The sequence below is a fragment of the Bufo bufo genome, chromosome 8 (assembly GCF_905171765.1).
Source record: "Bufo bufo chromosome 8, aBufBuf1.1, whole genome shotgun sequence".
In the NCBI taxonomy this organism is placed as follows: domain Eukaryota; kingdom Metazoa; phylum Chordata; class Amphibia; order Anura; family Bufonidae; genus Bufo; species Bufo bufo.
The window spans coordinates 158,734,374-158,748,144 of NC_053396.1; the positions used below are offsets into that span (position 1 = coordinate 158,734,374).

A 13,771-nucleotide genomic window follows, 5' to 3' on the forward strand; every position below is an offset into this window, starting at 1 on the left:
TTGCTGTCATTAAAGGACCTGTCGAGATCATTTCAGTAATCGTCTTGTTAACTCAGGTGAGAATGTTGACGAGCACAAGGCTGGAGATCATTATGTCAGGCTGATTGGGTTAAAATGGCAGACTTGACATGTTAAAAGGAGGGTGATGCTTGAAATCATTGTTCTTCCATTGTTAACCATGGTGACCTGCAAAGAAACGCGTGCAGCCATCATTGTGTTGCATAAAAATGGCTTCACAGGCAAGGATATTGTGGCTACTAAGATTGCACCTCAATCAACAATTTATAGGATCATCAAGAACCAAGGAAAGAGGTTCAATTCTTGTTAAGAAGGCTTCAGGGCGTCCAAGAAAGTCCAGCAAGCGCTAGGATCGTCTCCTAAAGAGGATTCAGCTGCGGGATCGGAGTGCCACCAGTGCAGAGCTTGCTCAGGAATGGCAGCAGGCAGGTGTGAGCGCATCTGCACGCACAGTGAGGCGAAGACTTTTGGAAGATGGCCTGGTGTCAAGAAGGGCCACCTCTCTCCAAAAAAACCACCAGGGACAGATTGATCTTCTGCAGAAAGTATGGTGAATGGACTGCTGAGGACTGGGGCAAAGTCATATTCTCCGATGAAGCCTCTTTCCGATTGTTTGGGGCATCTGGAAAAAGGCTTGTCCGGAAAAGAAAAGGTGAGCGCTACCATCAGTCCTGTGTCATGCCAACAGTAAAGCATCCTGAGACCTTTCATGTGTGGGGTTGCTTCTCATCCAAGGGAGTGGGCTCACTCACAATTTTGCCCAAAAACACAGCCATGAAAAAAGAATGGTACCAAAACACCCTCCAACAGCAACTTCTTCCAACAACAGTTTGGTGAAGAACAATGCATTTTCCAGCACGATGGAGCACCGTGCCATAAAGCAAAAGTGATAACTAAGTGGCTCGGGGACCAAAACGTTGACATTTTGGGTCCATGGCCTGGAAACTCCCCAGATCTTAATCCCATTGAGAACTTGTGGTCAATCCTCAAGAGGCGGGTGGACAAACAAAAACCCACTAATTCTGACAAACTCCAAGAAGTGATTATGAAAGAATGGGTTGCTATCAGTCAGGAATTGGCCCAGAAGTTGATTGAGAGCATGCCCAGTCGAATTGCAGAGGTCCTGAAAAAGAAGGGCCAACACTGCAAATACTGACTCTTTGCATAAATGTCATGTAATTTTCGATAAAAGCCTTTGAAACGTATGAAGTGCATGTAATTATATTTCACTACATCACAGAAACAACTGAAACAAAGATCTAAAAGCAGTTTAGCAGCAAACTTTGTGAAAACAAATATTTGTGTCATTCTCAAAACTTTTGGCCACGACTGTACAGGTGACGTCTCCATGGATTTCAGTTCATCCCTTTTCTTCTCCATTTGCTCCAGACCATCATGGGCAGACGTCTTTGGTCAGGGCTGTGCAGCCCCCACTGCCACGTAAGGCCCCTTGCAGACGAACATGAGCGGAATAGGTCCGGATGCGTTTAGTGAAAAATGTGCAATTTCGCAAGTAAGTTCATTCAGTTTTGTATGCTATCCCGTTCAGTTCTTATCGCGCGGGTGGAATGCTATTTAATGCGTTTTGCATGCGCGTGATAAAAAACTGAAGGTTTACAAACAACATCTCTTGGCAACCATCAGTGAAAAACGGATTGCATCCGCACTTACTCGCGGATGCAATGCAATTTTCACGCAGCCCCATTCACTTCTGTGGGGCCAGCGTTGTGTGAAAATCGCAGAATATAGAACATGCTGTGATTTTTACGCAACGCACAACTGATGCTTGAAAAACAATGCTCATGTACACAGACCCATTTAAATGAATGGGTACGGATTCAGTGCAGGCGCAATGTGTTCGCATTACGCATTGCACCCGCGCAAATACTCGCTCGTTTGCAAGAGGCCTAAGAAGACACCAGTATTACTATATGGTAGATGGGGGACCATTACAGATTTTGCAAATCAGCCCCCAAATTTATACGGACCCCAGATCTGACCACAAATTTATACAAGCCACTATCATCCTGTTGCTACTCCCAATACTGCTGTGCTCACCCATGCCCACAAACACTACACTGTCAGAAATAACAGTGCCATACAGATAGTCCCCCCCATAATAATAGTGCTCCCAGACTGCCCTCATTATCAATAGTGCTCCCAATAGTGCTCCCAATAGTGATAATACTCCCCAAGAGTGCGCCCCCATTAGAAGCAATGCCTAGATGTTGTGTCCAATAATAGTAATGCCCCTCTAGTCACCCCAGTAGTAATAATATAGCCATGGTGGCCCAGTATTTATGAAGCCCCACCTACAATGCCCTCTGTGGTTCTACTGTCTCCCTGCAGTTAAAACTCTCCTGTAGCGCCCCCTGTATTATAATGACCCCCTGCAGTTCCAATATACACTGAAGAAAAATATAAACACACTTTTGGTTTTGTTGCATGAGCTGAACTCAAAGATCTGAAACATTTTCTACATACACAAAAGACCCATTACTCTCAAATATTGTTCACAAATCTGTCTAAATCTATGTTAGTGAGCTCTTCTCCTTTGCCGAGATAATCCATCCCACCTCACAGGTGTGGCATATCAAGGTGCTGATTAGACAGCATGAATATTGCACAGATGTGCCCTAGACTTCCCACAATAAAAGGCCACTCTGAAATGTGCAGTTTAATCACACAGCACAATGCCACAGATGTCGCAACGTTTGAGGGAGCGTGCAATTGGCATGCTGACTGCAGGAATGTCTACCAGAGCTGTTGCCTGTGCAATGAATGTTCATTTCTCTACCATAAACTGTCTGCAAAGGTGTTTCAGAGAATTTGGTAGTACATCCAACCGGCCTCACAACCGCAGACCACGTGTAACCACACCAGCCCAGGACCTCCACATTCAGCATGTTCACCTCCTTGGTCATCTGAGACCAGCCACCCGGACAGCTGCAGCAACAATCGGTTTGCATAACCAAAGAGTTTCTGCACAAACTGTCAGAAACCATCTCAGGGAAGCTTATCTGCATGCTTGTCGTCCTCATCGGGGTCTGGACCTGACTGCAGTTCGTCGTCGTAACCGACTTAAGTGGGCAAATGCTCACATTCGATGGCGTCTGGCACGTTGGAGAGGTATTCTGTTCATGGATGGGTCCTGGTTTTCACTGTTCAGGGCAGACAGCGTGTGTGGCGTCCTGTGGGTGAGCGGTTTGCTGACGTCAACGATGTGGATCGAGTGGCCCATGGTGGCGGTGGGGTTATGGTATGGGAAGGCGTATGTTATGGACAACGAACACATATGCATTTTATTGATGGCATTTTGAATGCACAGAGATACCGTGACGAGATCCTGAGGCCCATTGTTGTGCCATTCATCGACGACAGTCACCTCATGTTGCAGCATGATAATGCATGGCCCATATTGCAAGGATCTGAACACAATTTCTGGAAGCTGAATACATCCCAGTTCTTGCATGGCCAGCATACTCACTGGACATGTCACCCATTGAGCATGTTTGGGATGCTGTGGATCGATGTATACGACAGCGTGTTCCAGTTCCTGCCAATATTCTGCAACTTCGCACAGCTATTGAAGAGGAGTGGACAAACATTCCACAGGTCACAATCAACAACCTGATCAACTCTATGCGATGGAGATGTGTTGCACTGCGTGAAGCAAATGGTGGTCACACCAGATACTGACTGGTTTTCTGAGGAGAAGAGCTCACTAACACAGATTTAGACAGATTTGTGAACAATATTTGAGAGTAATGGGTCTTTTGTGTATGTAGAAAAATGTTTCAGATCTTTGAGTTCAGCTCATGCAAAATGGGAGCAAAACCAAAAGTGTTGCGCTTATATTTTTGTTCAGTGTAGATTTATATCTATGCTCCTCCATCCCTACCTCCAGGGGCGTTGCTAGGGTATGAAAACATCTGGGGCATAAGCCCACTGTGTTGAAATTTACATAATAAGAATTAACATACAAGCCAACGTACTTATGTTTAATTTCCTCACCACTGCAGAAATCTTTGCTTGGGCCCTTAAATATTGATGGGAGTAGACCCTGGGCAACCCCACAAATCATCCCCCCACCCCCCTTGTACTTGTTCCGCTGATCCCCTACTTGCCGGCTGCGTGGGCATGAGTTCAGTCACTTCGATGCGCAATCCCGTCCTGCGGCTGGATTAAAGGGCCCTGGAATAGCCAAATAAAAAAAATATGCTACCAGCATAACATTCAAGGCACTGGACAAAACATCCAGGGCTCAAGCCCCGAATGTTTCGACCTAACGACGCCCCTGCCCACCTCTATAGTGCCAGTATATATATATGCCCCCCCCCCCCCATAGTGCCCAGTATATATAACTCTCCCCCTCTAATGCCAATAGATATTGATCCCCCAGTAATTATTTTTTTTATGCACTTATATAGCGCTGCTATATTCCGCTTTACAAACATTAGCATCAAGCTGTCCCCAATGGAGCTCACAACCTAAGTTCCCTATCAGTATGACTTTGGAGTGTGGGAGGAAACCAGAGAACTCGGAGGAAACCCATCTCTGAGGAAACCCACGCAGACATGAGGAGAACATACAAACTCCAATCAGATATTTTCCTTGGTCAGATTCAAAGCTAGGACCCCAGCAAGGCACCAGTGCTAACCACTGAGCCACCATGATCCCTGTAGTGTCAGTTATATATCATGCCCCCCCCCCCCCTTCTTGGTGCCTCTGATAGGTGATGACCAGTTAAATATACTGCTCCCCCCTTGGTGCCCCAGTAGATAATGACCCTCTTTTTAGTGCCCGTTATAGATAATGCTCCCCCTCTTTGGTGACCCCAGTAGATGAGGCCCCCTCTTTAGTGCCAGTTATACATAATTATCAGGGGGAGAAAACAGAACTGGATCGCACATCCACAATGCTATGCTTTGATCTAATTAAATTCGCTTCTCAGCGCTATATTAACGTGTACAGCCCCCCATACTGCATGCTGTACAAGAGGCATTAGTGTACATTTTGACCATTTTGACCAGTTATACATAATGCTCCGCCTCTTTGGTGCCCCGCTCTGTAGTGCCTTGTATATACAAATAGGGATGAGCGAATCGACTTCAGATGAAACATCAGCTCCATACAGTATTAGAATGTATTGGTTCCGATGAGCCGAGACTTTGGGTAATAACTTCATAAATTAATTTGTACTGTAAAAACCATTTCATGAACTCAGGTTCGGTTTCAAGTGGTACCTTGGAACCGAACCCAAATTCGGGACACACAGGATGCCAAATGTGCATAACTGATGCTCAGGATCTGTTTTTTTTTTTTTTTTTTTTTACAGGATCCTGATCCCCCCCCCTGTTTTCTGACAGATCAGAATGTTAAATGAAACGGTGACGTGAACTCCCGATTAGGCCCCATTCACACAGACTTTAGGGCTGTGGTCTGCAATTTATGGGCCCTGGCCATGTGAACCCCATATTTAAGTGCGGACCCATTGACTTGAATAGGTCCACGATCCGCAACATACGGCAAAAGATAGGAAATGTCCTATCTTTTATGGTGGGGAGGCATGGACCCGAAAGCCCACGGAAGCACCTTCAGATCCGTGCCTCCACTATGCAAAAGACAGAACAGGTCCTTACAGTTGTGTGAATGGACACTTAGTCATGTATTTTCAGGAGGATATTGAGAAAATCAATGATACTGCGCTCTAACTTGTATGGATCGCAACACGGCAGTTGTGTTGCGGTTCTGCTGCGATACTGCTGCTTTGTAGTGAGGAGGGAGATATATCGCTTCTGGGACATTTTTTTTATTTTCAGGAGGAATAATAGGGGAACGGTGGGAAATAGTTGCCCCAAATAGTCACACGTTTCCCGGAGGAATGGGATAGCGCAGAGTTTTAGGAAAAGGTGCCCCAGAACTGTTATTTCATAGCATTACTAGCATTTATTAACAAGAGTACTCCAGCCCGAAGCGTTTATTGCCTGGAACAGTTGCAGTCCGACCACTTCAACCCCGAACAATCCAAGTGTGGTGGACCCCGATCCACTTTTCCTCTTAACTGCAAAACAGCAAATAAAAGGCAAGCTATTCTATGGGGGAGATTTATCAAAACTGGTGTAAAGGAAAACTGTCTTAGTTGCCCATAGCAACCAATCAGAGCAATCCTTTCATTTTCCAAAGGAGCTCTGAGAAATGAAAGCTGTAATCTGATTGGTTGCTATGGGTAACCAAACCAGTTTTCCTTTGCACCAGTTTTGATTAATCTCCCCAAACTTTTTCAGTCCCTATTCTTGATACAAATGTTATCCAAAGCCCAGGAGTAAAAAATAAAAAAAATAAAAATAAAACTTAAGGGTGAGATTTATCAAAACTGGTGCAAAGGAAAACTGGCTTAGCTGCCCATAGCAACCAATCAGATTCCACCATACATTTTTCAGAGCTTGTTTAGAAAATGAAAGGATCGATCTGATTGGTTGCTATGGGCAACTAAGACAGTTTTCCTTTGCACCACTTTTGATAAATCTTCCCGTTTCTGATTCTGAGAAAGCTGTGTAACCAACATGGCGGCCATTACAGCTCCCACAGCTTTCCCAGACAGCAGATATGTCTATTTGTCCAGTTGCCCTGCCACAGCTAGCTAGGTCTGACATTCGGGGAACTAGGAAAGCTGAGTGATAATATCTGTCATCCTATCAGTTTCCACCCTGCTTTTCTAGAAACGGTAAGGGCTCATACACACGAACATATGTTTTTTTTGCTTCACGTATGCGGAACCATTCACTTTAATGGAGCTGCAAATAAACGGAAATGACTCAATGTGCATTCCGTTTCTTTATGTCCGTATATCCATTCCGCCAAAAAATAGACTATGTCCTATTATTGTCCGCATTACGGACAAGGATAGGACTGTTCTATTAGGGGCCGGCTGTTTCGTTTCGCAAAATACGGAATGCACGTGGACGGCATGTGTATTTTTTGCGGAGCATAAAAGGAGAGAAAGCATAAGATGACTTATCAAAACTGGTGTAAAGCAAAATTGTCTTAGTTGAAACTAGAGATGAGCGAAGCAACTTCGAATGCTACATCCGAAGTTGATTCGCTAAAAAATCCGTTATAAATCATCTCCGTACAGTATTAGAATGTATGGGCTCCAATGAGCTGAAGTAAGTTATTCATGAAGTTGCGCGAAACTTCATTGAATAACTTTGTCAATTGATTATTACAGTGAAAAACCTTGGAACCAAACTCGACTTCGCATCCAAGTTTTGAAGTGATTTTTCACTGTAATAATCAATTATTGTGAATAACTTGCTTTGGCTCATTGGAGCCCATACATTCTAACACTGCACTGAGACGAATCTCCGTAACAGTATTATAACGAATGAATTAGCGAAGCGGCTCCGGATGTAGCATCCGAAGTTCTCTTGGCTCATCTCTAGTTGCAACCAATCAGATTCCACCTTTTATTTTTCAGAGCTCCTTGGTAATATGAAAGGTGGAATCTGATTGGTTGCTGTGGGCAACTAAGACAGTTCTACTTTACACCAGTTTGATAAATCTTCTTGTTTTTATTTCACTCTTGGCTTTCAAAGCTGCATCAGGAAACCTGACCGTGTGTCCATAGTGTAATAACTAAGAAGCTGCAGACAGATGAGGGCTGCCGAGAGAGTCCTACCCGCCAGGGCATGATCTGTGTGCTCACAAGTCTCCCTGGAGTCCCCAGCAGAACATACCAGGGACTGACATAAGCAGCGGCTTCCTGTGTATACTGGTGCACAGAAAAAGGAAGAAGCCTGAGATGTAATCAGGATGTGGGTGCATTACAGTCGTCCAGCCCCAGCAGCACAGCCATGAACCCGGAGGAGCAGACTGTTACCTGGCTCATCTCTCTGGGGGTCCTCAACTCCCCCAAGAAGAACATCTGTGACCCAGAGGACTTCCTAAAGTGCTCCCTCAAGGATGGGGTGGTGCTGTGCAAGCTGATGAACCGGCTGCTCCCGGGCTCTGTGGACAAGGTAATCATGGGGTTAAACCCCAGCCTTTTGAGGGGAAGGGGGGGTTGGCTATTTAGATGGGTCTTTAGGATACTTACGACTGTATACTACGTTAATATGGGGCTGCAAGCCAGAGGGAAACGCCCTGATCTCTGTAGATAATGTCCCACAGCACACTCCCAGGTAGGCGAGAACATAGGAATGCACTGCGCTTTCCAGGAACTACAACTCTCAGCATGTGGCTGCCAGAATATGCTGGGAGTTGTACGAAGCTAATCATTTCTACTGAACTGCCGAGAACATGAAAGCTGCTAATATTCACTGACATGTCAGTGTGCATCAGGAAACCAGAGATAAAGGCATGTCGCTTATACCAGTGAAGACCACTACCCCCAGCCTGCCACGGCTGATAACAGGGAGCAATAGATGGAAGCGCCCCATGAAGTCCAGCCAGTGCTCGGCTTGTTCTGATGGGTCACATTGTGCATCGCCCATGGCAGGAATAGTCAAGAAGCTTGTACTGAACTGTAAGAACTGTGTTTATACAAGTATTAACCCACGATGGACACATTCCTCATCACACGCCTCAAATTCTTCACTGCAGACGCCCCTTATACCTGCAAGTGCAATCTTCTCGACATGCAAGAAGTGGAGTCATTAGGAACAGTGTAGACAGGACCTGTCGCCATTCCTGACATCTCCATCTTAGTAAATAATGGTATTCCACATGAAATTACAATTCTGGAGCATATTTTCTTATGACTGTATGTTGTGCCGTTCTTCTATAAAGGTACACCTGGGTGTTACCAGTTGGGGGGTCCCTGCACAGTCTGAGTCAGTGCTGCCAACTAGTAACCCACAGCTGTACCTGACAGGAAATGTGAAATAATCTGCAGGCAGCCACTGATAGAGGAGGAGGCGTCAGCAGATCGATATATAGTTTAGTGGGAAAATATTCAATATAACCTAATTTAGGGTATTTTCACACTAGCGTTTCTCTTTTCCGGCACTGAGTTCCGTCAAAAGGGCTCAATGCCGGAAAAGAACTGATCAGGCATATCCCCATGCATTCTGAATGGAGAGTAATCCGTTCAGGATGTCTTCAGTTCCGTAATTTTGACTGATCAGGCAAAAGATAAAACCGCAGCATGCTACAGTTTTATCTCCGGCAAAAAAAAAAACGGAAGACTTGCCTGTGTGCCCGATCCGGCATTTTTTTCCATAGGAATGTATTAGCGCTGGATCCGGCATTCAAAATACCGGATCCGTCCTTCTGGTCTGCGCATGCGCAGGCCGAAAAAAAAAGGTGAAAAAAAATAAATGCCGGATCCGTTTTGCCAGAGGACACCAGAAAGACGGATCTGGCATTTCAATGCATTTTTCTGACTGATCAGGCATTTTTAAGACTGATCAGGATCCTGATCAGTCTTACAAATGCCATCAGTTGGCATACGTTTTGCCGGAGCCTGCAGTTCCGGTGATGGAACTGCTTGCCGGATCACTCTGCCGCCAGTGTGAAAATAGCCTTAGGGCTCTTTCACACCTGCGTTATTGTCTTCCGGCATAGAGTTCCGTCGTCGGGGCTCTATGCCGGAAGAATCCTGATCAGGATTATCCTAATGCATTCTGAATGGAGAGTAATCCGTTCAGGATGCATCAGGATGTCTTCAGTTCCGGACCGGAACGTTTGTTGGCCGGAGAAAATACCGCAGCATGCGGCGCTTTTTGCTCCGGCCAAAAATCCGGAACACTTGCCGCAAGGCCGGATCCGGAATTAATGCCCATTGGAAGGCATTGATCCGGATCCGGCCTTAAGCTAAACGTCGTTTCGGCGCATTGCCGGAGCCGACATTTAGCTTTTTCAGAGTGGTTACCATGGCTGCCGGGACGCTAAAGTCCCGACAGCCATGGTAAGTGTAGCGGGGAGCGGGGGAGCAGTGTACTTACCGTCCGTGCGGCTCCCGGGGCGCTCCAGAGTGACGTCAGGGCGCCCCAAGCGCATGGATCACGTGATCGCATGGATCACGTCATCCATGCGCATGGGGCGCTCTGACGTCATTCTGGAGCGCCCCGGGAGCCGCACGGACTGTAAGTATACCGCTCCCCCGCTCCCCGCTCCTACTATGGCAACCAGGACTTTAATAGCGTCCTGGGTGCCATAGTAACACTGAAAGCATTTGGAAGACGGTTCCGTCTTCAAATGCTTTCAGTACACTTGCGTTTTTCCGGATCCGGCGGGCACCTCCGGCAACGGAAGTGCATGCCGGATCCCAACAACGCAAGTGTGAAAGAGGCCTTCCATTTAATTTCCTGCATATTCTGGGCTTTGACGTCAAGGAGGCGGTCCTATCAGTGATTGACAGCTATCTCTGTATAAATAGCTCAGACACCATGTTCAATTTGACAGGTACCCTTTAATTCATAAACTTCTAGCAGGAATAATAGAGGAATAGCACAACATATAGTTACAAGAATAGATGCTCCAGACTTTTTTTTACAATGGGAATGCAAATAGTTACTTAAACAGACCTGTTTAAACTGATTTAAAGGGGTTTTATATTTTCTGAAATATTGCTCATGTAAAAGAGCATTAAAAGGGTTTTCTAAAATTTTAATACTGATGACCTATACTCTGGATAGACACCCGGGACCCCTGCCGATCAAATGTTTGAGAAGGCGCTCCTTTGAGCGCTGTGGCCTTCTCTGTGCTCACCAAGCACAGCGCCGTACATTGTATAGTGGCTGGGCTTGGTATTGCGCACAGTCCCATTCACTTCTATGGGGCTGAGCTGTGCCTAGGTCATGTGACCGATGAACGTGACATCACTAGCCTAGGGAAAGCCGGGAAAAAGTCTGGACCATGGAAATATGTTAGTGGTGTACTGTATTATAATTATTATTCATTATTATAGCGCCATTCATTCTATGGTGCTGTACTTATGAAAAGGGGTCTACATACATAATCATACAACTGGTGCAAGGGCTTACAATCTACAAGGGAAGGGACTAGCCGTATGTAGACAGGCCCTTTACATCTCTGTTAGGGCACTTCAAAGCAATGGGTTGTGTAGATTGTGTGGATTGTTGTGTAGACACGCTGGGGTCGATTTTCAATTGCTGTCTAATATTTTACAGAGCCTAAACTTTGGTGTATCTTGCTAGAAATTAGACACTAATGAGTGCGGGACAATAGCCCCGCGGGCGGCCCGATGTGCACAGCATCATTGTAACCTATGCTACTGTGTACTCCCGTGCGCACGATCAATGCTGCTCCGGGACATATGGGGCGCTCACGGACCGTATATTTCAGAGGCCATACGGTCGTGTGCAAGAGGCCTTTCGCCTGACTTAGGCTCCATTCGAACGTCCGCAATTTAGTTCCGCATTTTGCGGAACGGAATTGCGGACCCATTCATACTAATAGAATATGCCTATTCTTGTCCGCAATTGCGGACAAGAATAGGACATGTTCTATTCTTCTCGGGAGCGGAAATGTGGACCTGGAAGTGCGGGTCCACATCGTGCGGCCCGGCTCCGGAAATACTGACCCGCACTTCCAGGTCCGCATTTCCGTTCCCGAAAAAAATAGAACATGTCCTATTCTTGTCCGCAATTGCGGACAAGAATAGGCATATTCTATTAGTGACGGCGATGTGCGGTCCGCAAAATGCAGAATTCACATTGGCGGTGTCTGTGTTTTGCGGATCCGTGGACACACTGCGGACGTGTGAATGGAGCCTTACTCTCCACCATTTTTATTTTTTTGGCGCCAATAAGCTAGTGCAGCGCTCTGTTAATACATTTGGTGCATTTTACCAATCCATGCTTCCTTTTGTAGACACTCAAAGGCGTATTCCGTTTGTATATAGGGAATAACTATTTTTTCGGCGGGAGAACAGGTACTCCATACCCCTTAGTGCCCCCCGAAATCAATGGAGCGACAGGTCAGACAGGCGCATTGCCACTCCATTCATCTCTGCAGATGAAGGCAGTTGAGTACAGCACTTGGCTATTTCCAGATCGCCCATAGAGATGAATGGAGAAGCTCCGTTTATTTCAGGGTGTCCACCGAGGGCTATGGGGGCACCGTTATCATGATCAGTGGGGGTCCTAGTGGTAGAACCCCCCCTGATCTAATAGTTATTTCATTTGCTGTGGATAGGAGATAACTTGCCACAACCAGAGAGGCGTCACACACCTTTTTTGTGGCAGCTTTTTGAGCCAAAACCAGAAGTGGGTTGGAAGGAAATGAGAGATATAAAGGAAGGATTTATACCTCTCCTTCCTGCTGGGTCCATTTCTGGCTAAAGAACTGCACCAAAAACTGCCACAAAAAGCTGTGACGCCACCTGACAAAAGTGTCTAAGCATGGCACACGGCTTGTGCTATCAGTGTATCTGCCCCTCTGTATAGTGCCGCCACATGGCATCATATTCCCCCTCACAAGCAGCTGGAATATCTCTATAATGTAGAATGCATTGGGGGGATGGTATGAGAAATGTGTATAAAATCAGAGGCACATGGACGTGTACAATATGTACCCAGCTCCATAACACGGCTGTGTGCATGAGGCCTGAGCGGCTCAGTGTTCGTTACACCGAGGAAAGAACCGCGTGCAGTGCACATCTGCAGGAAGGCGGAAGTTACACTTTACACAAAGCCACATGGTGTTTGCTTAAACTGATATTCTGAAATCCAGATCTGGGCTCCACCTCAGCTGTGACAGGGAGGGCCCTGAATCTGTATACAGTGCGGGAGCTGAAGACATTCAGTCTAGGTGAGTGGGCACCAGCATGCAGGAGCATAGGAATGAAACATAGGGTTCAGCTCCCGACCCAAAATATCACCTGAAGTAAAATGGCGCTCCTTTCTCTGAAGAAATAGTGGATGCATCAAACCCCAGATATGATCCCTAAGGCCTCCTGCACACGACCGTATGGCTTTTTCAGTGTTTTGCGGTCCGTTTTTAACGGATCCGTTGTTCCGTTTTTTGTTTCCGTTTCTGTTCCGTTTTTCCGTTCCCTTTTTTCCGTATGGCATATACAGTATATAGTAATTACATAGATAAAATTGGTCTGGGCATAACATTTTCAATAGATGGTTCCGCAAAAAACGGAAAAACATACGGATGCATTTCCGTATGTGTTCCGTTTTTTTGCGGACCCATTGACTTGAATGGAGCCATGGAACGTGATTTGCGGGCATTAATAGGACATGTTCTATCTTTAAACTGAACAGAAAAACGGAAACGGAATGCATAACGGAGTACATTCCGTTTTTTTGCGGAACCATTGAAATTAATGGTTCCATATACGGACCGTTTATGGAACGCAAAAAACGGCCAGTAAACGGGGAAAAAAAACGGTTGTGTGCAGGAGGCCTAAGGCTAGAGCCCCAGCCAGGATGTTCTGTTACGGAACTGTCTGCCGGACCTCTCCAGATCCGGCATTTCTGGATACTGCCGCCTAGTCAGTGGGGTCCGGCAGAGATCCAGATGCTACCCGGCAAATTCTTTGTTGGAAGTGCCGGCTGGAACACCCGACCGCAGATGTGTTTACTAGCCTTAAAGGGGTTGTCCACCAGAACTGTTATCCCTGATTCACATACGGATGCGGTCCGTGTTTGCATCCCACAGCTTTCGTGGGCATCATTATAACAATGCCTTTCTTGTTTGGAAAATGGATAAGAAAAGGACATGTTCTGTCTTTTTTTTGCGGGGCCATGGTATGGACATACGCATGCGGACAGCACAC

The 13,771-nt window shown here is 46.1% G+C and overlaps 1 protein-coding gene across 1 annotated transcript in view; it reads left to right on the forward strand.

Annotated features, from left to right (window-relative positions):
• The first annotated feature begins 7,705 nt into the window (after positions 1-7,705).
• ARHGEF6 (Rac/Cdc42 guanine nucleotide exchange factor 6) overlaps positions 7,706-13,771 on the forward strand; it is a 116,834-nt gene continuing 110,768 nt past the window's right edge. Inside the window, 1 exon segment of the mRNA XM_040404762.1 lies at positions 7,706-8,039. Within this exon segment, the coding sequence (XP_040260696.1) occupies positions 7,875-8,039 (165 nt within the window). The 5' untranslated portion in view covers positions 7,706-7,874.